Raw genomic sequence first — 27,477 nt, forward strand, 5'->3', positions numbered from 1 at the left:
TTTACCATATTTTAAAAATTCTGTTCCTATAGTTGATGAAGTTGTAAATATTTTTATATTAATAAAAATATTTATTTAAGTTGTAGTCTTTAAAAATAACCTTAAAAAATTAATACGGGCGGGCGGAATCTGAATCTAGAAAATGAGTCTAAAATCTTATATCTATCTAGCTTGACCCAAACCTATAATCAGATCTAAAATTTCATTAAAATGTGATAATATGTCATTTTGAGAATGTGTCACCTTATCACCAAAAAAAATCCAAGAACCAAATTGAAAAAGATTATTAAATTCAAGGATTAAATGTTGCTTTATACCTTGTTTTTTTAAAAAAAAACATAAACAAGTCCCTATATCTCCTATCTATAAAAGCCTCTTGCCATGCAACATTGTTTTCATCACTCGGCCATTTGCTTAGTTTTCTGATAGTGAGAAATGGCTTCCAAGGCTTTAGCAACAATTGCTCTTCTTCTCTCCATCAACCTTCTGTTTTTATCAATGGCGAATGCCCACAACCAGCCCCAATGCCAAAACGATGCCCTACTCTTGAATGTGTGTGCCAACATCTTGAATGTTGTTGATGTTGGCATTGGTAAACCACCTAAGCCATGTTGTGACCTCATTAATGGTTTGGTGGGTCTCGAACTGGATGCTTGCCTTTGCACTGTCGTTGAAGCCGATGTGTTGGGCCTCGTCAATGTGAAGCCTCCCCTTCAATTCAACTTATTGCTCAATAAGTGTGGAATGAAACGCAGAGCCTATTGTTGCAACTAAAGCCACTCTAATTTGCCATTGGCTTTTTCGTTTCGTTTTGTTTTATTTTTGGATATTTTGATGTTGGTTTAATGATTTATGTTCGAAGTTTATGTCGTCTTTTTTCTTAAAATGGTTTCCAAAATTGTGTCTTTCATCAATTAATGTTTTGCTCCAAGGAAAGCTTTTGACTTCCTTTATGGTCTATAATATATCGATAATCAAGCCAAATCAAATAATCTTCTTTCAAGATTTACATAAGTTTAATTATGTGCATGCATGGCTTTCGTAAATATATCATTTGATTTAGTTTTAATGTTTAATTTGGTACTTAAATTTTTTTTAATCTCAATTTAGTACCTTAGTTTGGCTTCAATGTTCAATTTTGCATAAAATAATATCACGCGGCCTAGTGAATATTTGGCATGAGTGCTTGGTAAAACAAACATAAGTCTTAATTGAAAATAAATAAAAAAACTCAAGTACAAAATTAAACATTGAATCCAAATTTAGGGGCTTAATTGAGAAAAAGAAAAACTAAAGTATCAAATTGATAAAACTCATATACCAAATTGAACATTGAAGCTAAAACTAGGTACCAAAATGGGATAAAAAAAAACTCAAGTACTAATGTATTAACCCGTCAAATAATCATCTTTCAATATTTACATGATCCTCTTTCAACAGTTCTCTATTTATTATCATTTTTAGAAGTATTCATCAATTAAGTTGCAACACGAAAATTTTTGTAGTCTATTTGAGCTTCCAAACCGGTCCGAATAATTTATTTTATTATTTTAAATATAATTAAAAAATAAAAAATTTTATTTTAATATTTGTATATTTTAATAATTAAATTTAAAATTAAATATTATTTATTATGAGAATAGTAATTTAAACCGAATGGGCTGACTTTTGGGCTTTAGACAAGATCCTTTTCAAACTTAGCTATCAACATTTTCAAAATTGAATCAATAATCTAATTGATCAGGTTATTGATTTATTGGCATATAAGATTATCAATGATTATATTTTACAAAATTACCCTCACACATTTTTTTATTATATAATTTTGCTATAAGATCTTTTCATACACAAGTGTTTTGTTTTATCCGACAAATTACATTCAACTTCAAACATTGATCACACAACTACCATGTGGGTAAATACAATTTATAAAATTTTAAGTTAGTATAGATAAAATTATATTTTGACCTTTAAAAATGATAAAATTTTAATTTAGTCCTTTAAAAAATTATAAACATATAGATTATTGACATGGAGAAATTACATTTTAACTCTCACATGAATGTACAATTTAATTTCACCCCTAAAAAGATTTACTGGTTTCGCCCGAATACTCAACAAATAATAGATTTTTAATAATTTTATAACTGAATTGAAACTCGATAATACACATTAACCAAAGTAATCTATGCATACAAATCCTTTACAGTAAAAAAAAAAAAATTCCTTTCATAAACACTACAATAATAACCAAAGAATAAAAAGAAAATCATTTCACACCAAACTAAAAGAAAGAAGAGTAAATTCTAATGAAACTCATGTTCTTCACCATATTTCCTAGTCGACGACCTCAAACTCCTCGATGACACCAACGGCGGCGGTGACGACGATGAAGGCGACTCGACCCCTTGAGGTAAATCCGAAACGGCAGCAAGAATCCGTCGAATACTCATCGAACGAGCTCGTTTGAAGCTGAACGATCTCATCTTGTCGTTGGAGAAAACGTTGGAGGATTTCGAAAGAATCAAATAAACAAGTGCTTGAACAATTAAGAACATAAACACTTTCATCAATGAATCAGCCAGCATCTCAACCTCCATGATTGTATATATATTCTTCAAAGAACAAATAACAAAGCTTTTGATGAACAATGGATAAGATTTTCTTGTGAAGTAATGATTGGAAATTGAATTCCCGGAAAATTTGATGGAAGAAAATGGTGAGGGGGATATGGTTTTATATAAGGGGGAAAACCGGCCGGTTTGACTTGTTGTCGAAGATTGGAAGTTATATGTTGACTACACGTTATTGGATGTAAGAGATTAAGACACGAAAAATGGCTGCTGTTCCTTGTAAGAATTAAATTATTATCTTTTTTTAATACTATTTTCACGTGCTTTTTTATTTACTTCTATTAATCGTTTATATTCTGAGTTGTTTCTGGATAGTGTTTGGTCAAGGTTTGATTTTGTTGTATAGAATTTTATTACCACTTCAATTAATTGTATATAAATAAAATGTTTAATATATTATTTGGTATTTGTGTTTTTTTAAAATTTTTAATTTGGTACAGGAGTTTGTCTTATTTGATACTCATACCAACAGGAGCGAATTAGAGAGGGTAGGCAAGGGTTTTAGGCCCCTCAAATGGAAAAATTGCCATATAAGTCCGTCAAATGATTTTTTTTTAAAATTTAAAAAGATATTCTGGATCAGCTCCTGCATACTAAATGACTTAATGAACTCTTGTAAAAAACATAGAGTAAATTATTAATATAGCCACTTTTGTTTGTCTCAGATTACATTTTAGTCACTTATGTTTGAAATGTTACATTTTAGTCACTTACATTATTATTTTGTTACAAAATAGTCACTCTGCCGTTAAGATCTGTTACCTCCCAAACAACAATCTGACGTGGCGGTTAAAATGGGTTTAAAATGCCAACATGGAAGTCCAGCTCGGAAAAGAAGAGTTATTTTTTTTTAATGAAAAAAGAATACAAAATTTCCCCCAAAACCCAAATCATTCAAGGCGGACATCCCAAAATATAATCTGAGGTAAATAAAAGTGTCTATTTTGATAGTTTACCCAAAAACACTTAATTGGGACAAAAAATAAAGCTTAAGTACTAAATTGAATATTGAAGCTAGAGTCAAATTATGGGAAAAAAATCTAAGTACTAAATTGAACATTAAAATTGACCTTAAGTACCAAATAATATATTAACCTTAATAAAAATAAACTTTATCTAGATCAAGTCCAAGCTTAGGGTCAAAAGTTGACCCTGCCAACGAAATTCATTAACAAGATTGGCTTAATAGCATAATTTAAAAATACAAGTAACTACAAAATAATACAATCTAAAATTATTAGAAATTTAGGGTTTAGAATTTTAATATTATTTATTTATAAATTTTATTATTTTTATTTTTATTTAATAATAAAATATCTTGTTATTATTCATCAATAGTACATACGTATGCACCAACGTAAGACGAAAAATCAATATTTTTTTTTATTAATTTTTATGTTTACTTTTTTTGAGTGGACAAATTAAATTCTAGAAAATCTAGAAAACTTATCAAAATCAGCCCAGGGACTGTTTAAAACTTGAGAAGGAAAATAGTAGGAAAGACTACAATTAATTAATGAATAAATATACGTGTGTGTCATTCTTTTTAATTTAGTACAAAGAATATATCAATATAAAGACATAGTAGTTTGACCAAGTTGATGTTTAATTGGCACCGCAAGACCATAGTTGTCAATAAAAACATAATATTATGCTAACTGAGTTTTAGTTTGATTGTTATAAACATTATTGTTAATGCAGGAGGAGTGGGTTCGAGTACGTTGAAGTGCATCAACTTCCTATTTATAGGTTGAAGAAGAATTATGAGTAGTTCTAAATATTGTATCAAAACGAACAAATATGATCATAATCTTTAATTAATTTTTTAAAAAAAACATATAATATTAAAATGTTTGAAGGACTAACATGTATGCACGTGTTAATGGATAAGATGTATTTGACTAGGACTAGATATTTTTGGATTAAAATATAAAGTTATTTTGGATTTTATGTTTGGGGTTCATTCAAAATTTTAAAGTATTTTAATTTAAAATAATTTGTAATAACAAATGTTGTATAAATTGGATTGGTAGTTGAACTAGTTAGATTAATGGTTTTTTCTTAGTTCAATAGATTCTTTTAACAATTTCACTTTTCTTTGGATTTAGGGTACCAGTTGAATCACTTGAACCACCGATTTCTTGTTCAATTATTAGTCTAATTCTAACAACCATGACAACATATTATTTCGGAGTTTGACTTTCACCTTGTTCAAATCGATCATATTCAATATATATAAAGGTGTTTTTGCCATATTGAATATGAGATTAATTTCAATAGAACTAATAGTATTAAAGATAAAGCCTTTCCAATAAGCGTGCTCTCCAGAGTTTGAACCGCTAATATATTATTACTATTTTCAAATTATCAATAAGTGTTAGGTACAATAGTAAAATACATTCCACTTTCAAGGAGAGAAGGCAAGTTTGAATATTAGAAACAATATTATTAGGAGGACTAGCGACGAACCTCAAATATAAACTATAAAATGAACATGGAAGATACGAAAAAAAAATATTTCGAAGATATTTATATTATTTTATGATTTGATAAATCTAAAAAAATATAATTGCATAATGCAAACATTAAATTTAATCCCAAAACATCATAGTATTTAATATCCCAACTTCTGACTCCATCCATGTGTCGCCTGATAGACAGTATAAGGGAAATGAGAAAATAATGTGACTCCATCCATGTGTCCAATTGGGCCTTAATTTTTTAAGATAAAAGGCTTGTTTGTGAGGTGCATATATAACGTACGTGTACGCTTTCTGTTGGAAAGGAGATGGCAACCAAATCAAATAAGCTAAGTCCTCGTCCTCGTCATCATCATCATACTGTTTTTTTTCTTTCGAGGCATCATTATATATTTACTTCGATAATATAATTTTAATTTCTGAATTTAGTAATTAATTCTATTTTCTCTTTAAATTTAAAAAATATAAAAATTATAGAATAGAATTTTAAGATTGAGGTATATCATTACTTGAAAATTAAAAATTATATAAAATTTTAAATAATGATGTGGTACAATTTTAAAGTGTTATATATATTGTATTAATAATTGGACTAGTAGTTGAATCGATTAGACCACTAGTTTCGGATTCAATTGATTTGATCAGTTGAACAACTAGACCTACAATAATTAAATAAATAATTAAAAGTTCAAAATTTTAAAAAAATAAAAAAATCATTAAATCGGTTCAACTATTGATTTTTGTTTCAATTTTCGATTTTTATTGGTTTTGAATAATTTTTTATTCAATTAATTCAACCCCTTTGTTTAGAGCAATATATTGGTCAGTTCTAGGTCCAATCGGTTTGGACCGACCAACCTAGTAAGAACATTTGTCACATAATCAAATCTTGACAGAATTCAAGTTCAAGAACTAAAATGGATCTAGTTGTCAAGTTGAAGTACCAAAGTGAACAAACAAAAATATAGGTACCAAAGCGAACTTAACTGCTAAATTTATATGTAAAAATTTATATTATCTATTTATTTAAAATATACTAAAAACAATATATCCAAATATGAAAGATTTTATTTGTTTTACTGAAAACCCAAACATATATATCTTCTCAAATATTTTCTCTCTTTTTTATGTAATATTATAAATCATTAATGTTATGGTACACCCATTTTTAGGTGAAAGAAATAAAATTAATATTAAAAATGTTTTTAGAATAACATTACTGATAAAGAAAAATTATATATATACTTTTTATAATTAAATTTTAATTTTTTACAAAAGAGAGGAAATTAAGGTTATGTGAAAGGAAGTCCTATGATTGATGTAGTGATTAAGGGATGTTCATTCGTAGAGTCTATTGGAGTTTAAATTTTCGGGAATAGGTGATAAATTTTTATTTAGGTAATTTCTTTTGGATATAATGTGTGTATGGTGAATGATGTAAGTTTATCCCTACCGTCTTTTATCTATCAACTGTTATTGTTATCTTGGAAGAAATGAATGATTTTTAAGAGTTCCCAAATATTCTGGAAAGCAAGGGCAAGGTTTCATACTTTCTTTTTTGCCAACCAATTAGATTTTAATAGTTGTCAAGATTGAAATTTAAAAAAAATTATAGATTTAAGTTTAAAATTTTAAAACAGTGTTATTTTATTTTATTTTAAAATTAAATTAAATTGTCTATAACCTTTTTATATATAACTTTCATTTTAAAAGTTTGGTCATTTGGTAACTTTTTAACTGAATTGATGTTAGTTGACTCGTGATATTAATTCGATTAGGGACTTATATAATACTAGATTATGTCAAACCCACTTTGTAGGTGTGAAAAAAATAAAATAGATATATTTATAATTTATCTTTTAAATTAAAGGAACATCTTTGTATTTTTAAGATTTATATGTAAAGGCCACGACTCACAAGTATTTTGGGCCACGAATTATAGCTTTTCCCTAACCCATAAATAGGAGGATAATGTATTTTAGCACACTCGAACCCATCTCTCCTTGCATTAACAACAATGTTCATGATAATCTAACTAAGGCTCAATCGACTCTTACCAATATTTTTAAATATTGATGTTTCTTGCATAATATCAATTCTAAATTATATATTAAGTTGGTTTTATGTTTACTATCATGTTTTTAAAATAACTAATTCATAGATTAATTCATAAGTCATTTAAAACGTATATTTAATTATAAACAAATAATTTAAATTTAATTTTATAATTAATAAAATAAAATATATTAATAATCACATTATTAAATTTTAGCAAAAATATTTTTAATAAATTTTATCTTAATTTTTTAGTATTAACTAATTAAATTATAAAAATTAAAGAAAATAAGTTTGAACCCCAATCTTAAAATGGCCCATATATTTGGGCTTTTCCAAATATGATTCCCCAACATATTGGGTTGAAGTTCCAACATTGCATAGATCTAAAATTTTTGTATTTTTATTACATCGAGTATTTAATACATTCACACCGTATTTTTTTATTTCACAAATAAATTTAAAATAGATATATACATATTTTTTAATATATAGTTTTTAATAATTTACTATACTCTTATAGGACACTCGTCAACTCCTAACTCTACTTGACAACCTACTAAATATTTTCTTCTTTTTTTATATAATTTTACGTGCAATAATCATATTTAAAATGTTTTAATATTAATAATCTTCCAATGAAAAAATTTATGAAAGACGAGCTTTTTAAATCGTGATAAAAATTAATTGAATAAACCGATGCGACAAATTAATCGAAGATAAATTTAATTAAGAAATTCACTGAAAAAGTTTTAAAAATATATTTGTATTATCCTGTTAAAGCTACCTACTACAAATAAAGAAATATTTTACCTTTTGGAAAAAGTAAAAAAAAGTAAAAGAGCCATTAATCCCGTTGCTCCTTTAGCAAATATTTCTTTTCCTTTTTACTTTAGGGAGAGAATAAAACACACCTTCCATCAAACTTTTACGATCATAAAAATAAAAAATAGTCGGTTGAGTCTTAGTTCGATTAGTATGAGTATTATTGTTAATGTAATAGAACGGCGTTCGAGCATGTTGAAACGTATTATTTTCCTATTTATGATATTTTTAAAAATTTATCAAACATGTGAAAATATTAAGTTGATTTTATTTTTCACTATTCTTGAAATAAATCATTTCCACATTTTATTAAAAATTAAAAATTTCAAATAATTTTTATCCAAAACTATTCAAAATAAAATAAATAATACCATAATAATAAAATTAAAATTATAAAATAATGAATTTTTAAAATTAAAATTTACTATTATCCAACAAAAATAATTATATTCAATGTTTAATATTTAATAATTATCAAACAAAAACCTAAAAGGTCTAAACCACTCATGAAGGTATTGTTGTTTTAGTTTTAAAGATAAAATTATAAATATATTTATTATTTTAAAAAAATTCTTATTTTACGTAATGGGTATGGCATAATCTAGTATATTTAATGTTGATCAAGCTATTGATTTAGTGGTAAAACTTGTGTGGGTTCAAGTTGATTAGCATTAAATTCAAGGTTTGATCTTTGTGTTTATAACTCGTTCCTTTTGAATCTCGAGTTTGGTCGAATGTTCAAATTTCTTAGGAATAGCTTAAGTTGGAATAGTAGTTGTAAAAATAAAAATAAAAACACTTTCTTTCTCAATATGATGATTGTAGATAAAATTATCATGGAGGCCTTTTTACTCAAAAAATAGGTAAATTAGTGCTTGTACATTAAATTGAAGAGTAAATTAGTCCGTTTGTTGAAAAAATAATCCATTTATGCTATTAAAAATTGCTCTTTGTACATCATAATAAGATAGACATGGCACAGCACATGTTACTGTATAGTTTTTCTGTCAACCATACCAGTTTTCAACAGTACAAATGGATAATATTTTTAATAGAAAGAACCAATTTGATCTTTAATCTAATGTACAGGGACTAGTTTACCTATTTTTTAAGTAGACAGGATAAAATGCAATTCGACTCCTAATACAGAAATCTCTATGACCTATTTATCGAGAAATTTTAATTTAAAATTTTAACAAATTCATGAATTAAATTAAAATATTATTGAGTCTTATAATAACTCGATCAACCATGACAAAAATTTGAGTTATATCCTATTCTTTTGATCTTCATAGGGTTTGATTTGTGTGCTCTAGAAACCTTGATATATGATATATCATTGTTAATAAATAAAATAATAATACATAACGGTCTAATAATTTTAAATCGAATATCAAATCACAAGAAAATTGGGGGTTTTTGAAAACGTAGCCTGCCTGGAAATTTCAAAGCTTTGGTAAAAGGTAAAATTAAATTAAAGCCCTTAATTAATTTTAAATTGAACCCTAAAGTTGAAAATGACAACACCTACTAACTTAGGATGCATTGTATTCAATTTACTTTTGACCACCAAACCCACCACCAAGTTGTTTTCTTTTCATTGGAAATTGCTAAATACTTTAAATAAAATTAAAATTTACCGTTAGTCCTTGTATTTATATAGAATTTGAGATTTAATCCTTATATTTTAAGTATCACTTAAATTTTTAGATGATGACATGTTATAATTTAACAATGTCACATCATCAAATATTGATGTAATCTATGTTCAAGGACCAAAGTGAATCTATTTATCAAGTTTAAGTATCAAATTTAATCTAAAATGGACCTAATTGTCGAGTTCAAATATTAAAAATTATATTAACCTATTTTTTAAAAGAAAGAATATACGACAATAGATTCATATCATTACAAGTTATTATAAAGTATAAATCAAACATAATATAGATTAGAATAACTATAAACATCACCTACACGTGATTTAAACTTAAATAAAAATAAATTCAAACAAAAATCACATAAAATTTACAAAAATATAACTCGAATGTTATCTTAATTATCCCATATTTTATTAGTAAAAAAATTAAAATTTCCCAATATTTTTAAAACAATATCATTATAAGTTCTAATAATATCTGTTTTTTTAATATAATACTTAAAACTATTCATAGCTCTTCCCCAATCTATAAATAGGAGAATAATGCGCTTGAGCATACTCGAACCACGTATTATCCATATCAATCGGGTTAAGACTCAATCGGTAATTTTCTCAAAATTTTTAAATTAATAAAAAAAAGAGTGGTGAATTTTGTTGTGAAGTGCTATGTGTAAAATACATAGAGATGGTCGAAGAGATCCAAAAAACTTACAACAATCTCCTGATTTTCTTGTTTCAGGTTTTTTTTAAGACACGCAATTTGCGGAGTCTACTTTAACGGCTTTTCTTCCACGTTTACACCTTCCCTTTCTTTCTTGTCCCCAAGTATGATTCAATTATTACAATGCTGCTTAAAAACTGGGATTCAATTTTGAATATTCCTATCCAATTCCTGATTCAGGGTTTTGAGGGTCTCACTGTTAATTAACTCATAAAAGTTTCCATCTTGGTGAGTTCCTTTTAAATTTTGTTGATTTATTTGAGTTGTTGAGCTTGAATCTCAATCTGGGTATTACTTTTCTTGATTGGGTTTTTTGATCGATTGATTATTTTGGATGATTTTGATTTTCTTTTGTCAGATTTTTGAATTGGGTTTCTTGGTTTATTGCTGATTCAAGTTTTGATTTAAAAAAAATAATCTTTCTGGGTAGTTTTTTAGCTGAATCCCAAAATCGAACAAGGTCTTAGCTTAATGGTAAGGATGAACTCTGAAAACTTTGAGATTCCATGTTCGAGTCGTGAGCACGAGTTAGTTTAAGTGGATTCTTTGTAATGATTCTGATGGTAACTGTTAATATAATTATAAGTTGCAGCTCGAAGTAAGCTATGAAAATAGTAGCACTGTGATGATAGGGCTAATGTTTGTTTCTTTGGAGATTTTTTAATGAAATCTAGCAGTGTAGGAGGTGGTAATGAGTTTCGATTTTGAATAGAATCTTAGAATTCTCTCAAGAAGATCAGTTTGATTCGTAAATGCCGAATATGAATACCCTTCTTACTCGTATGTTAAGCACAGGGAAATTTCGACTTTTGGGTGCATTTGTATTGCGTAATGTATGTAATTTTCGATATTGACCAATACCCTAGTTACATTCAGGTGTTACAATAATCTTTCAAGTCCTGTGAACATTCGTATGCTGACTTTAAAACTGGATTGTTTAAGTCAAACATGTTTTGGTTTTCGAGTTTGAGTAGGGTGTTAAAGTTTTCCTTTTTCTGATAATCTGTTTGTTTGTTGGTTACTCATAATAAGCAAAGCTAGAACCGCTTCCTCGTGCTCCCATGTAGAACGTAGTTAAACAGATAGAAGTGTTTACGAGCAAGATTTGTTCAAGCATCATAGGCTGCTTCTTGAAATTGTAACAAAAGACATGCTTGTAGCACAAGAAAAATGACACTTCATATCTCTACTATGAAGGCAAATGGATCATGTTGCCGATGCATCTTTTTGACCATTGTAGAGTATAATCATAAATGTGTTCGATAAGAGGATGACCTATTATGTTTTTTGAAACCGTGTTCAACGAATCTTTCTCGTTATGTTTTACTGGTTCATCTCTTTCGTCTATTCATATTTCAGACGTCTTGAAAAATTCCTCTGCATTCTAAAGTACATGACCGCCCTTTAATGTGTTTGCTCGAGAAAGTTCATGGTTGTCCTTGATTCTGATGCGTTGAGCTTCTAATTTCTAATATTATTATTATCAGCAGAGAAATGCAGAAACGATTATGAAGGCTTCGAAGATGAGGAATTAAGAGAAGTCTGATTCATCCCCTGCGCGATTTCACTGAAACTAGAGTTAAACAAAGAGTGTGTGGCCCGGCATCAAAATTCAAAAGCTGCAATATGGCACCTGGTGGTGGTATCTGCAAGGATGTGATCGAGTCTCGTATTACATTTGCAGAATATGACATGGCAACTTCAAGTGCAGAGTTAAGAGGCTCCCCTTTAAGAAAAGCAGCAACCAGTTTAGGTGGAAATCTTGGAGCAACATCAACAAACGACGTGCACGAATTACTCGAGTGTCCCGTTTGCTTAAATTTGATGTATCCTCCGATTTACCAGGTAGGTGCCGTTTACCTCTAATAAAAAGTTCTGTTTCGAAATTATTTTAATGACACTTTTTTTAATATATTTTACACTAGTGTCCCAATGGCCACACTGTATGTTCGATTTGTAAGGCTAGAGTTCATAATTCTTGCCCAACTTGCCGCAACGAGCTCGGAAATATAAGGTGTTTGGCTCTAGAAAAAGTAGCTGAGTCGTTAGAACTTCCTTGCCGATACCAGATTCTGGGTTGTCACGATATTTTTCCGTACTACAGTAAGCTGAAGCATGAAAAAAACTGTAGATACCGCCCCTATAATTGTCCGTACGCAGGAGCTGAATGCTCCGTCACCGGTGATATTCCATTTCTCGTCATGCATCTAAAGAATGATCACAAGGTCGATATGCATGATGGTTGTACTTTCAACCACAGATACGTTAAATCCAATCCTCATGAAGTCGAAAATGCTACCTGGATGTTAACCGTAAGATCTCGTCTTTTACGACACACACATACTTGCAACAAGTTTGTTAATAGCCGTCCTATCTGTTGCAGGTTTTCAACTGTTTTGGTCGACAATTTTGCTTGCACTTCGAGGCTTTTCACATAGGAATGGCACCAGTTTACATGGCCTTCTTACGATTCATGGGTGACGAGGATGAGGCGAGACAATTCAGTTATAGTTTGGAAGTTGGTGGTTATGGCAGAAAGGTTATCTGGCAAGGAGTTCCTAGGAGTATTCGAGATAGCCATCGGAAAGTTCGAGATAGTCAAGACGGACTTATAATTCAACGGAACCTGGCGCTCTTTTTTTCGGGCGGGGATAGACAGGAATTGAAGCTGAAAGTGGCCGGCCGGATTTGGAAAGAACAATGAGATAAGTCCAGAAAAATGAATCTAGGACCATGGTTAGTTCAAAATATGTATATATATAAAAGAGAATAAAAAGTGTTGCTAGATTCATGCATTTTTCTGTAAAATTTTTGTAGATAATGCTATCACATTATTAGGGTAAACTATGATTGGTATTGGAGATTTCTATGATATTTTAGCACTATATATTTCGGATAATATTCGGATTTGAATATTTTAAGGTTAAATTACTATTTGGGGCTTGAATTTTATAAAAAGAATTTTACATTGGTTTTTTTTTTTTAATTTAAGTTCGATCCTGAATTTGACGGTTGTTTGTTATATTGGGGCTTGAGCTTTTTTTTGTCCAAGCTAAATTTTGAACTTGGCAATGGTTCCCATATTGGGGTTTGAACTTATTTTTGTTCAAGTTAGTCCTTGAAAATCTTAAAGTTTAGGCTCCAATATAAGAACAATTGTTAAATATGAGGCTTAACTTGAACAAAAAAGAGTTCAAGACCCAAAAAGTTATTTAACCCAGTATTCTAATTACTATTTGTAGTAGATTGGGGAGGATGTGGATATTAGTCATCGAATATCTATTATTTGAATCTGTTTTATTTTTATGGATAACGAGTTTGGATAATAGATAATAATAATCAGATTAACTATGGTTAATAATTAGTTGTAACTAAAAAACCTTAACCCAAACCCAAGCTCAAAATGGGGTAAGTGTGTATCTTGATTCCGTGGAGAGCCTCAAGGGTTCACGAAATAAGAGTGTCTTAGTTAGTAAAAAGATTACGTACTTGAAGGACGTGTAAATAATTAATCAGTGAAGTTGTGCGTGATGTGGAGTGAACCAGCAAGACATAAGTAGCCTTTTCAAGGAGACATGGTACCGCTTCACTGGTCCCTTTTTATTGTCGAGGGGGATCGACTCTTTCAAGAAAAGTTTTTGAAATGTCGTCCGTTGGATGGTTATGGCCCAATAATATCTATGATTGTTCATAAATGTATTGACTGTCCGGCGGATGACAATTCACATATTTATTCCGAAGAAATCGATTCCCCTAAACTTATTGGGCCATAAACACCTTTATTGATAAATAAGGGATTGAAAGACAAACACTCGAAACAATTTGTGGGGGTTTCTGTGCTCAATGCTTAAGCATAATTAACCTCAATCATCTCTCGATTTTTGCTCAAAACTCCACGATAACTGGGTAATGCAACCTAGTCCCCCGATTACCTCTTAAACGTATTGGTCCAATTAACTTTACAAACTAGAAAAGCCCAAATAGAATCAGCACAATATGTATTTGTAGCGCAATGGTTAGATAGTTGCTGCTCTCAAAACAACAACTATCAACAATAATGAAGCTATCGTTCTGCTCTACAAGACGTGGCTCAGATACGAACTGGCATACGATGTGTTAATGGCATCCAAACAATCATGAGACACACTTCACTCGTTCATCCTTCTTAACTTAGGAAAGCTACAAACAAGGACAAAATCAGGAGCCAATCCCAAGGCATCTTGGGCTCTAGCATAAAAAGGTCTCTATGGATATTTTTCTGTTCATGTCACTCCATTAACTTCAGCATCAAAGAGCGACCAGAGTGACAACTCCGACACGTTCATAGCTCACATTTTTTCATTTTTCAGACTTAGTTGACCTATAAAACTCCTTCCCAACCTCAAATCAACCAAACTTTAGCAATGTTTTGATAGTATCACATTATTGAACCAAATATGATAACTTGACGATGAAATCTTACATATTTGTCGATGATGTAAGATAAACCCATCCGAAGTGTGGCCAAGGTGGTCATAATGCACTCTAAATATGTTTGTAACATGAAAATGTGCTCTTTCCATGTAGCTTACCAACCAACTCACTATGTCTTAGAGAAGTACAAAATTTTGGGCTGTCCCTTCTTCCACCTTATACTCATCTTATTGCTTGATGGTGCGAGTGGAGCCTTTTTTAACGTGTAGAAGAAAACAAAGTCAGGCATTGATGTGTTGACGTTGAGATATATCCATAACTGCTTTAGTATACAAAAAGGATACGCAAGAAAGATTAAAACAAAAAGTGGGATGACAACTTGCAAAATAATTACTAGATAAAGTTTGAGAGAGGTTAATCCAGTTTAAGGTCGGAGTATAGAGGGTTGAAATTAGATTGAAATTTGGGAGTAGGTCCTCTTAAAATGGAAAATTTGCAGTTTAGTCTATTCATAAAGGATGAAATTATAAGTTAATATGAGGTAAGATTGCACTTTAGCCCCAAAAATTTAAAAAAAAAATTCTACTCAATCCCTTTAGAAATGATTAAATCATAAATTATTAAGTGATAAAATTATTTTTTGACCTCTCAAAAAATTTATAATTTAATTCCGACCCTCATTAAAAAAATTTGAATTCACACCTAGTTGAAAGTGATATTTATATATTATCTACTAAATAAGACTGTTAGTGAAACTTGAACTCTGAGATTTACCAACTGGGCCTAGAAAAAGGTATGTAGCGGCTTTGGCCCTCCCAAAAATGATAAATGATCCTTTAATCTTTTCAAAATTTATGAAATTACGTGTTAATGTAATGATAAATTTACATATTGCACTAAAATTTATTATTCATTTTCCATATTTTGTTTCCATATCTTAAATTAATCTTAGAAATTAAGGAACAATGTGGAAGGAATCAATGTTTTGAAATGTTAAAAACACAATGTGCAAGAACCCTGTGTATTGGCCTAATGGTTATAGTGTTCGTCGCCCTAAGTGTAACCTGGATTTGAGTTGCGCTAATTGCGTTGCTATTAGGGTTTTGCCATTTTCTTATAAATCACCAAAAAGAAAAAGACGGTGCAACATATTTTCTATTTCTATTTTTTTATTTTTAATAATTTTTAAGAATTATATTCAAATTCGTTAAATGATTATTGTATCAACCAATTAAAATAACAACACTTTTGATTAATATTTTGAAGTCTTATCTTCAAATGATTTTGGTTTGAAGAGGTAATGTGTCAACCTCCTTTTTACCGAACTTTTGGTCTAAGGAATCAAGCCTTTTCACCATGCATACAAAGTAAATCAACTTTTGCAGGGAAGTTAAAAAAAATTCCGAGTCAGTTTTGTATTTTACGATTGTAAAAAAACGTAATTTTATCATTTTAATAGTATATATTTTTATATATTTTAAAGGATTAAATCAATTTTCTATCATGTTGGAGCACCAAGAACAATTTTACCATTACTAATTTAACATTTTATAAATTACAAAGAGGTCTAAATGGGAAGGTTTTTCTATTTTAGAGGGGTCGGAGCCCCTACCAGCCCGTTGGCTTCGCCATTGAGATAAAAAAAAGAAAACACCATGGTAGACTTTTAAGTGCAAGGCAAATCATAAATTTTTTTTTCAGATATCTCTCGTTATTCATTTAATCATATTGAATTTTGGTTAAATCCTGAGTTAAGTTGGATTTTTAAACTAGAGTAGGGCAAATTTAAGAAATTTTTTAGAGGATTGGAATTAAATTATAATTTTTTGAAAATTCAAAATATAATTTTATCATTTATTAATGGTAAAAGTACCATGGAGTCCCCTGCACTAGGAGTCAGATTGCATTTTGTTCCCTTTACTAAAAAAAAAAAAGAGTAAATTAGTTCTTGTATGTTAGATGAAAGAGCAAACTGGTAATTTCTATTAAAATTTTTGTCTATTTCTACTTTTAAAAACTAGCGTGATTCGTAAAATAATCCAAAATTTACACATGGCGTTCCATATGTTCCTTATTTTAATATACAAGAATCAGTTTTTAATAGTATAAATGAATGGAGTTTTAAATAGAAGGACCAATTTGCTCCTTAATCTAATGTATACGGAAATTTTTTAGTAGAGTGGACAAAATACAATCTAAATCCTAATACAAGGGCCTTTATAGCACTTTTACACTTATTACTAATTTGAAAGAAGTTAAAGTGCAAATTTACAATATATTAATTTATAATTACATTATTTATGGGGGATTGAAACGCTAATTTTTCATTTGTGAGGCAGTCAAGGCCTCTACGTGCCCCTTAAATTCACCCCTGAACTAGAAACAAGTTCTCTTAATGTTATATCTTCGTTCATAAAACTTAAATCTAAAACTTAAAAAACATTGAACTCCTTATCATTCGACCCAGCCGTGAATATTAATTTAAGGAAGAAGAAAATGTGGAATGCAATGATGTACTTTTTGACAAAAATAAAGTATTTTCTCTTACATGTTTGACATTGGAAAATAAATAACCTACACCTCCAAGCTTTAAACATAGCAAAGCTTGTTTTGTCATGTTACATCCTATTTGGAAAAAGAATGGACTCACAAGAAATTACATCATAACATCATCCAACAATATTTTACCAAATAAGATATTAGTGTGAAGCCTTCACTTAATGAAGGCTGAAATTTGAAGATTTTGAAATTTCGAGAATAATTAGTTAATTTGAACTGAGTTGTTTATTCGATTCAGTGATTATAATGATTAAAAATGAAATGGTAATTGGTGGTTGCCTATAAATTGGGTTTTTCTAACTATTTTCTCAGAATCTTGAACCCGAGTGAGTTCTTTGACATAAAAATCATTAGCTACCATATCATTAACAAGAGATGATCGAGTTAATCGAAATAGAAATAGAAATTAAAGAAAGAAAATTGCTAAATTGACCGGACTAACTTTTCATTAATCCATTAATACATAAAATATAGAATTCATATATGCACATACGTAATGTTGAAGAGAAGTAGTCAGATTATGCAATATATTAATTAATCATAAATATGAAAATGAAGTCTTCACTAAATCATAAATACCTAAGCTATTTGTGACATGGCTTTGAAAAAATTGCTACCAATTACACTGCCCCTTCTTGAGAAGTTGACGTCAAACACATCACCAACGCATCTTTTTCAAATGAAAAACGCGTTCTAACTAAATAACTCTAAAATAATTGTACTTTTTCTTATTAATAATTCAATCAACAGTCGTTAATTTAATATTAGTTTGATTGGTATTAGTATCGTTGTCAGTACATGAGGATGTGAGTTTAAGTATGCTGAAGTATATTATCTTCTAATTTAAGGGTTTGGGAGGGGCTATAGTATGGAGGGGCTATAGTATGCTGAAGCATATTATCTTCCAATTTAAGGGTTTGAAGGGACTATAGGTAGTTCTAGACATTGTATAAAAAAAGAACAGACATGATAAGAATTTTAGGGTAAATTATACCATTAGTCACTAAATTATGGGTAAGTTTTTGTTTTGGACACTTAACTTAAAAAAGGTTACAATTTGATCACTAAACTATTCAAAAGTTTTCATTTAAGTTATTAGATTGTTAAAATCGATGCTATATGGCTTTCTCTTTCCCCCTCTCTTCTACAATTCATTTTTTTTTCATGAAATAACTTTTGTAGCACCCCAAACCCGGCCCAGAAGTTATGGCCGGATCCGGCATGCCACATCAAAACGTAAAAAAAAAATTTCCATTCTAAGTCCAGAAAATCGTACTTGATGTTCAAAAGATTAATTCATTAAGGGTTAAAGTGAAAGGAAGTCATGCACCGGTAGGAAACCGGAAAGAGGTGGTGAGTCCATCGGATTGCTTAAGTACCAAGCTCCTTCGGATCCAATCCTAGACATGCATACCGCCATTGCCACACCTTAACGTCATGGATATTTCTAGGAAACCGATTTGATTAAGTCATTTTAGGAAAAGTGATTAATTTGGGAAAATACTTTCATTGCGGAAGCTTTGCTTGTTGTCGTGTTATTTTGAAATCAACTGTTGTTTTTGAAAACGCGCCTAAAGCTATCCAATTTCAACAGTTAAAATAAATATTATCTATCTTAATAAAACATATAAAACCATCAAAAATAAATAAGCGGCCTTATTACATTTAAAAGCCCAAAACCTCAAACGTAATTAAAAGGATGTCCAGTTCACGGAAGAAAATCAAACTTTCTAAAGCGGGTGGCCTCCGAATTCCTCACACTCCAAGCCCACTATGGTTGAGGATTTCTGTGTGGATGAAAATAAAAGGGTGAGTTTGGGGAAACTCGATGTGTAAGGAAAACCCATTCAAAGCCCAAGTCACTCAAGCCTATTGGGCCTAAGCCCATTCAGTAATAGTGATCTTGGGCGAGCCTTTTCAGATTACAATAAAGCGGGCCTTAGCCCCTTATTCAGATAATGATATGGCCCATAGGCCCATTTCAAAATACATGCAACATCGATAAACATATGCAAGCCCATTTGGGTAGCAGTGGTCTTGGCGAGAGCCCTTTTCAGATTACAATAAAGCGGGCCTTAGCCCTTATTCAGATAATGATGATGGCCCATAGGCCCATTTCAAAATACATACAACATCGGTAAACATATGCAAGCCCATTTGGGAGACTACTCAACCCACCAACCACTACACTCCACCGTACCAGCCATACACTCCATGTGGGGAATAGCTCAACCCACCCAAACCCAACACTCCACGATTGCGGCCTTCTGCCGCTCGATTAACGATAAATTGAGGCAAAGCCTCCAGTATGTGGACAAGCCACTTTCAGTACTTCCTCCGTCAATATCCCAGTCCCACGCATCAGATAATAACAACATGGCATGCAGTAAATAACAACAGTCAAACATGCATTTAGGTCAATTTAACCTAGGGGTATTTTGTAATTTATCTACTAGGGGTAAAGCGAAAATTTTCCATTTTAAAGGTATTTCAGTAATTTATCTATTTTAGGGTTTTTCGTGCATATTCCTACCTTTCACGTACTAACAGAATCACGTACCGAGGGTTCTTACCGAATTGGGCCCGTTAGCCCATCATTCCAATTTTGGCCCATTAAGCCCAAAAATATCGAGGGCACGTAAATCATGCACTTTGCAGTCCAAACATTGCAGCTTACCAAAAACATTAATCGATTTACCTCACGAGCATTCGCACACTCGCAAATCTACAAAATACCGTTTTGCATTTCGCTTTTGCCGATCTAGACTAAGAAAGAGGGTGTTAGTTACACACATTTGTTTGACGATATCTTGACGAGATCCACACACGAACGCCTACAATTGGATTACTAACACATTAATCTAACTGTTCAAATACGAACTACGTATTAACCCCTTACAATATTCGGCCAACCACACCTACAGATCATAGTAAGCTTATAAGAAATCAATAAGCAACTCATTAACAAATTTTTGTCAATGTTTACCACATAATCATAATTTCACTGCAAGTTGTCTTCCTGAGCAACAGTCACTAAATCATTTATAAATGGAACTACGAAACTCCAAATCAAGTTCCGTTAATTTTCCTTGAAAATAGACTCATATATCTTCTATCCATAAAATTTTCAGAATTTTTGGTTTAGCCAATCAATACCAGATTTTTCTCAAAGTTTCCCACGTTTCACTGTTTGACTAATCTGACCACTCTTCATTACGAATCAAATTTCTCATTGTACAGAATTCAAAATATGTTCTTGTTTATTTCATTAGAAACTAGACTCAATAAGATTTAATTACATAATTTATTCAGCTTCTAATTCTTCTCCCATAATTTATGGTGATTTTCCAAAGTCACGTTACTGCTGCTGTCCCAAGCAGATTTATTACCAAATCACTCTTTCATACACCTATCTTGCATGCATGTTATTTAAACATGTATATCACCAATCAATCATCACATATCTATGATTTTTACTTAAGCATAATCTCCATTTCATCATTTCAAAGCACAACATGTTAGCCGATTTTTCCCTTTAGCATCTAAGGCACATGCATGCTCATTTGTTTGGCTCAACTTCACCTATCTTCCATTTTTTTCATCAAAAGAACATGAAACAACAACCATTTCCTTCATTTTAATTCATGACTAAATGCTCACAACACAACTAAAAATCAAAATATACTTCAAGAGTTAAGGTAGAATCAAGAAGAACTCATGAACCTCAAAATAAAAGCAAGGTACCAAGAACTTACCTTCAATTTTCCTCCTCCTAATGACCAAATACTCAAGAGCTTTCTCCTCTCATTTCTCTTCTCTAACTTTCAGCTATGATGAACAAAGATGGACAAAACTTTGTTCTTTTCACCCCTTTTTCTTTTAATAAAACTTCATATTTCATCCATTTAATTCTTTAATACAAAAGACATGATATTCTTATCATGAAACATTTACCTAACCCATTATCATGAAACATTTACCTAACCCATTATCATGGAACATTTACCTAACCTATTATCATGAAACATTTACCTAACCCATTATCATGGAACATTTACCTAACCTATTATCAATTTGTATCAATTTGTACCATAAATTATGGATATCAAGTGTACATTTTGTCTACAACAACATGATGGCTAGCCACTTCATGTAAAATGGGAGGTTTGTCATGCAAATCCTCCTATTTTGCACTCCTATTTATTTGGCCACTTCAATTTAACCTATAGCATTTTCAAACATTTTCACATAGGTCCTATTTCATAATTTCACTCACAAATGACAAAATCAAAGCATGAAATTTTGCCAACATTCGCAGAATTCCAGAAAATTGGGGCGTTACAACTCTACCCTCCTTAAAGAAATTTCGTCCTCGAAATTTACCTAATCCAAACAGATGAGGGTATTGCTGTTGCATCGTCTCTTCTGGCTCCCAAACTCAGAAGTTTCCCCTTCCTTAACTTGTTGAAAACGAGCGACCAAAGACTCATCTTCCAACTGCTTTTCCTTAATCTGGTCCACCCAGGTTGGCTTCACTTGCAATTCAGCCAACAAACTGCCAATTATCATACAGACTCAGACGAGCAAACATTGCTCTCAGATCAGATACAGCTCTACGACTTAGAGCATCGGCTACCACATTAGCCTTGCTTGGGTGATACTCGATCGAACAGTCATAATCTTTAAGCAACTCAATCCATCTCCTTTGCCTAAGGTTCAGCTCCTTCTGAGTCAACAAATACTTAAGACTCTTATGGTCAGTGTATATAATACACCTTTCTCCGTACAAGTAATGTCTCCAAATCTTAAGTGCAAATATCACTGCTGCCAACTCTAAATCATGAGTCAAATAGTTTCCCTCATGAGGCTTAAGCTATCGTGATGCACATGCAACCACCTTGCCCTCTTGCATTAACACGCAGCCCAAACCCACGTGTGATGCGTCACTATACATAGTAAAATCATTCCCAGACTCCGGCTGAATTAACACAAGTGCTTCAGTTAGAACTTTCTTCAACTTCTCAAAAGCTTCCTGTTGTTTCTTAGTCCATACAAATGGTACTCCTTTCCTTATGTGTTTTGTCAGAGGTGCTGCTATCACAGAAAAACCTTCCACAAACGTTCTGTAGTATCCTGTCAGTCCTAGGAAACTCCGTATTTCCGACACTGACCTAGACGGCTTCCACTCCAAAATCGCTTTAATTTTCTGAGAGTCCACCTTAATCCCCTCAACAGAGACCACATGTCCTAAGAAGGTTACCTCCCTCAACCAAAATTCACACTTGCTGAACTTCGCAAAGAGTTCCTTCTCCTTAATACTTACAAAGACTATACGGAGATGCTCATCATGTTTCGTTTGGTTTGAATATACCGGGATATCGTCAATAAAGACGACTATGAACTGATCCAAAATGGTTGGAACACACGATTCATCAGATCCGTAAGCGCTTCTGAGGCGTTCGTTAGTCCAAATGGCATAACCGAAACTCGTAATGACCATACCGAGTCACGAATGTCGTCTTTTGGATATCGCCTCCTTGACCCTTAACTGATGATATCCAGATCGAAGGTCGATCTTGGAAAATACAGAAGCTCCTCTAAGCTGGTCGAATAGATCGTCAATCATTGGCAGTGGATACTTATTCTTAATCGTCAGTTTGTTCAACTGGCGATAATCAATGCACATCGCATCGTACCATCCTTCTTTTTCACGAATAGCACTGGTGCTCCCCATGGAGACACGCTTGGCCTAATAAAGCCTCTATCCAACAACTCTTGAATTTGAGCATTTAACTCTACTAACTCCTTCGGTGCCATCCTATACGGTGCGATAGACACAGGCGTCATTCCAGGCAACAAGTCTATTCCAAACTCAACTTCTCGGTTCGGAGGCAATCCTGGAAGCTCCTCCAGAAAAATATCTTAGAACTCCTTTACGATCCTAACCTTATCCACTGTCAGTCCCTTCTCTTTCGACTGACTTACAAATACCAAATAGACCTCACAACCTTTCCGAATCCACTTTTCGGCCCTTAATGCCGACACCACATTGGACAAATAATCCCTTCTCCCACCTATCACCATAACCTCCTCATCCTTTGTAGTTCTTAACACCATTCGTTTAGCAGCACAATCCAGAGTCGCTTTATGCTTAACAAGCCAGTCCATTCCCAAAATGAGATCAAACTCTCGAATGGTAACTCCATTAGATCTCAGGAAAATCTTACCTTGAGTTTCTAAGGGTACATTCCTATCTGATTTGTCTACCCTAACCAAAGTGACCCAAGGACTTAGTACAGATACCCCACTCACAATCTCCTCGGAGCGGTTCAAGTCGTCGATAATTGTTCGTGGCCTCTAACCAATATTACGCCACATTCGGGCTATACCGACACGCCTTAAAGATCTCCGTTCCGTTAGTCCGAAGTCATTTAGAAATAGATCCCTGAATTTCATTGCCGAACTTGCTCCAGCAACCCTTTCTAGAACACGAAGCATTGCCTGTGACAGGGCATCATCCTCGGCACCGCGGTCATGAGACTCTACCTCTGTTGCCGGTGGTACCGGTGCATCCACCGCCGGTATATGTCTCGAAGACGAAGATCTCGCTCGAGCACTTTCTCGGCTCCGTCCACGGCCTCTTGTACTCATATCGTATTATCTTGATTACGAATTTTTATGCATCAATTAATATTCCAGTGTTTATTACGATGTTTTATGAATCGAATGATAGTTCGAGTTTGTTTTCGCAGAATCGAAGTCTAGCTACGATTTGATCTCTTATCGATTTTCCTATGGTTTCAGTATCATCCTATCTAGAGTATCCTAGCAGGATTTGAAGATGACAGATAAGTCGAAAAATATTGAAAAGTTCGAGTAATACTTACAGACTTGGTAGGAGATTGAATGCCACCTTCTAAAGATCTAAATTTTGAAAATCGAGTTTTTCGCATTCTTTATAAAATTTTCGTTTTGAAAATCTTTGTTTTGTAAACCCATTCCACACCGAGTTGTTGTATGGCGGGCTCGATACCACTAAATGTAGCACCCCAAACCCGGCCCGAAGTTATGGCGGGATCCGCATGCCACATCAAAGCGTAAAAAAATTTCCATTCTAAGTCCGAAAATCGTACTTGATGTTCAAAAGATTAATTCATTAAGGGTTAAAGTGAAAGGAAGCTGTGCACCAGGTAGGAAACCGGAAAAGAGGTGGTGAGTCCATCGGACTGCTTAAGTACCAAGCTCCCTTCGGATCCAATCCTAGACATGCATACCGCCATTGCCACACCTTAACGTCATAGATATTTCTAGGAAACCGATTTGATTAAGTCATTTTAGGAAAAGTGATTAATTTGGGAAAATACTTTCATTGGAAGCTTTGCTTGTTGTCGTGTTATTTTGAAATCAACTGTTGTTTTTGAAAAGCAGCCTAAAGCTATCCAATTTCAACAGTTAAAATAAATATTATCTATCTTAATAAAACATATAAAAACCATCAAAAATAAATAAGCGGCCTTATTACATTTAAAAGCCCAAAACCTCAAACGTAATTAAAAGGATGTCCAGTTCACCAGAAGAAAATCAAACTTTCTGAACGGGTGGCCACTCAATTCCCTCACGACTCCAAGCCCACTATGGTTGAGGATTTCTGTGTGGATGAAAATAAAAGGGGTGAGTTTGGGGAAACTCGTGTGTAAGGAAAACCCATTCAAAGCCCAAGTCACTCAAGCCTATTGGGCTAAGCCCATTCAGTAAAGTGATCTTGGGCGAGCCTTTTCGATTACAATAAACGGGCCTTAGCCCTTATTGAGATAACAATATGGCCCATAGGCCCATTTCAAAATACATGCAACATCGGTAAACATATGCAAGCCCATTTGGGTAACAGTGGTCTGGCGAGAGCCCTTTTCAGATTACAATAAACTGGGCCTTAGCCCTTATTGAGATAACGGTATGGCCCATAGGCCCATTTCAAAATACATACAACATCGGTAAACATATGCAAGCCTATTTGGGAGACTACTCAACCCACCAACCACTACACTCCACCGTACCAGCCATACACTCCATGTGGGAATAGCTCAACCCACCCATTAACACTCCTGATTCTTGCGACCTTGCTTGCTCGATTAACGATAAATTGAGGCAAAGCCTCCAAGATGTGGACAAGCCACTTTCGGTACTTCCTCCGTCAATATCCGGTCCATGCATCGATAATAACAACATGGCATGCGATAAATAACAACGATCAAACATGCATTTAGGTCAATTTAACCTAGGGGTATTTGGTAATTTATCTACTAGGGTAAAGCGTAAATTTTCTATTTTTAAAGGTATTTCAGTAATTTATCTATTTTAGGGTTTTTCGTGCATATTCCTACCTTTCACGTACTAACGAGAATCACGTCGAGGGTTCTTACCGAATTGGGCCGATTAGCCCATCATTCCAATTTTGGCCCATTAAGCCCAAAAATATCGAGCACGTAAATCATGCACTTTGCAGTCCAAACATTGCAGCTTACCAAAAACATTAATCGATTTACCTCACGAGCATTCTTTTTCGCAAATCTACAAAATACCGGTTTCGGCATTTCGGCTTTTGCCGATCTAGACTAAGAAAGAGGGTGTTAGTTACACACCTGTTTGCGACGATATGCTGACGAGATCCACACACGAACTGCCTACAATTGGATTACTAACACATTAATCTAACTGTTCAAATACGAACTACGTATTAACCCCTTACAATATTCGGCCAACCACACCTACAGATCATAGTAAGCTTATAAGAAATCAATAAGCAACTCATTAACAAATTTTTGTCAATGTTTACCACATAATCATAATTTCACTGCAAGCTGTCTTCCTGAGCAACAGTCACTAAATCATTTATAAATGGAGCTACGAAACTCCAAATCAAGTTCCGTTAATTTTCCTTGAAAATAGACTCATATATCTTCTATCCATAAAATTTTCAGAATTTTGGTTTAGCCAATCAATACCAGATTTTTCTCAAAGTTTCCCACGTTTCACTGTTTGACTAATCTGACCACTCTTCATTACGAATCAAATTTCTCATTGTACAGAATTCAAAATATGTTCTTGTTTATTTCATTAGAAACTAGACTCAATAAGATTTAATTACATAATTTATTCAGCTTCTAATTCTTCTCCCACAATTTATGGTGATTTTCCAAAGTCACGTTACTGCTGCTGTCCCAAGCAGATTTATTACCAAATCACTCTTTCATACACCTATCTTGCATGCATGTTATTTAAACATGTATATCACCAATCAATCATCACATATCTATGATTTTTACTTAAGCATAATCTCCATTTCATCATTTCAAAGCACAACATGTTAGCCGATTTTTCCCTTTAGCATCTAAGGCACATGCATGCTCATTTGTTTGGCTCAACTTCACCTATCTTCCATTTTTTTCATCAAAAGAACATGAAACAACAACCATTTCCTTCATTTTAATTCATGACTAAATGCTCACAACACAACTAAAAATCAAAATATACTTCAAGAGTTAAGGTAGAATCAAGAAGAACTCATGAACCTCAAAATAAAAGCAAGGTACCAAGAACTTACCTTCAATTTTCCTCCTCCTAATGACCAAATACTCAAGAGCTTTCTCCTCTCCTTTCTCTTCTCTAACTTTCAGCTATGATGAACAAAGATGGACAAAACTTTGTTCTTTTCACCCTTTTCTTTTAATAAAACTTCATATTTCATCCATTTAATTCTTTAATACAAAAGACATGATATTCTTATCATGAAACATTTACCTAACCCATTATCATGAAACATTTACCTAACCCATTATCATGGAACATTTACCTAACCTATTATCATGAAACATTTACCTAACCCATTATCATGGAACATTTACCTAACCTATTATCAATTTGTATCAATTTGTACCATAAATTATGGATATCAAGTGTACATTTTGTCTACAACAACATGATGGCTAGCCACTTCATGTAAAATGGGAGGTTTGTCATGCAAATCCTCCTATTTTGCACTCCTATTTATTTGGCCACTTCAATTTAGCCTATAGCATTTTCAAACATTTTCACATAGGTCCTATTTCATAATTTCACTCACAAATGACAAAATCA

The 27,477-nt window shown here is 32.4% G+C and overlaps 3 protein-coding genes and 1 long non-coding RNA gene across 5 annotated transcripts; 2 read left to right on the forward strand and 2 right to left on the reverse strand.

The window, feature by feature from the left end:
* Nucleotides 1–435: 435 nt before the first annotated feature.
* Nucleotides 436–774, forward strand: LOC108462367 (putative lipid-binding protein AIR1B). Its single transcript, XM_017762323.1, has one exon. It carries the CDS (start codon nt 436–438, stop codon nt 772–774), a length of 339 nt encoding a protein of 112 aa, XP_017617812.1.
* A 1,337-nt stretch (nt 775–2,111) lies between these two features.
* Nucleotides 2,112–2,733, reverse strand: LOC108463371 (uncharacterized). The gene has a single exon (XM_017763319.2). The coding sequence runs from the start codon at nt 2,598–2,600 to the stop codon at nt 2,307–2,309; it is 294 nt and encodes a 97-aa protein (XP_017618808.1). The 5' UTR covers nt 2,601–2,733; the 3' UTR covers nt 2,112–2,306.
* A 7,575-nt stretch (nt 2,734–10,308) lies between these two features.
* Nucleotides 10,309–13,332, forward strand: LOC108461533 (E3 ubiquitin-protein ligase SINAT2-like). 2 transcript variants are annotated; one of them, XM_017761400.2, is made up of 4 exons: nt 10,309–10,599; nt 11,862–12,216; nt 12,297–12,683; nt 12,755–13,332. In XM_017761400.2, exons 2-4 carry the CDS (start codon nt 11,998–12,000, stop codon nt 13,073–13,075), a joined length of 927 nt encoding a protein of 308 aa, XP_017616889.1. In that variant the 5' UTR covers nt 10,309–10,599; nt 11,862–11,997; the 3' UTR covers nt 13,076–13,332. The 2 variants fall into 2 exon arrangements, with proteins under 2 accessions (XP_017616889.1, XP_017616890.1); XM_017761401.2 differs by having other exon boundaries at nt 10,318–10,599; nt 11,859–12,216.
* A 6,843-nt stretch (nt 13,333–20,175) lies between these two features.
* On the reverse strand, nt 20,176–27,075 carry LOC128286448 (uncharacterized). Its single transcript, XR_008277013.1, has 3 exons — nt 26,945–27,075; nt 21,099–26,024; nt 20,176–20,261 (listed from the first exon to the last, which is right to left on the reverse strand). It is a non-coding gene; the product is annotated as an uncharacterized LOC128286448 (long non-coding RNA).
* Between the last annotated feature and the right edge of the window lie 402 nt (nt 27,076–27,477).

Source organism: Gossypium arboreum, chromosome 13, assembly GCF_025698485.1.
Source record: "Gossypium arboreum isolate Shixiya-1 chromosome 13, ASM2569848v2, whole genome shotgun sequence".
Taxonomy (NCBI): Eukaryota; Viridiplantae; Streptophyta; class Magnoliopsida; order Malvales; family Malvaceae; genus Gossypium; species Gossypium arboreum.

Excerpts from the sequence above, each read along its gene's own strand:
- LOC108461533 (XM_017761400.2), top strand. The coding sequence starts at position 11,998 with ATGGCACCTGGTGGTGGTATCTGCAAGGATGTGATCGAGTCTCGTATT. Across the intron at positions 12,217-12,296 it reads TGTATCCTCCGATTTACCAG|TGTCCCAATGGCCACACTGT; the intron begins GTAGGTGCCGTT and ends ATTTTACACTAG. Across the intron at positions 12,684-12,754 it reads ATGCTACCTGGATGTTAACC|GTTTTCAACTGTTTTGGTCG; the intron begins GTAAGATCTCGT and ends TATCTGTTGCAG.
- LOC108462367 (XM_017762323.1), top strand. The coding sequence starts at position 436 with ATGGCTTCCAAGGCTTTAGCAACAATTGCTCTTCTTCTCTCCATCAAC.
- LOC108463371 (XM_017763319.2), bottom strand. The coding sequence starts at position 2,600 with ATGGAGGTTGAGATGCTGGCTGATTCATTGATGAAAGTGTTTATGTTC.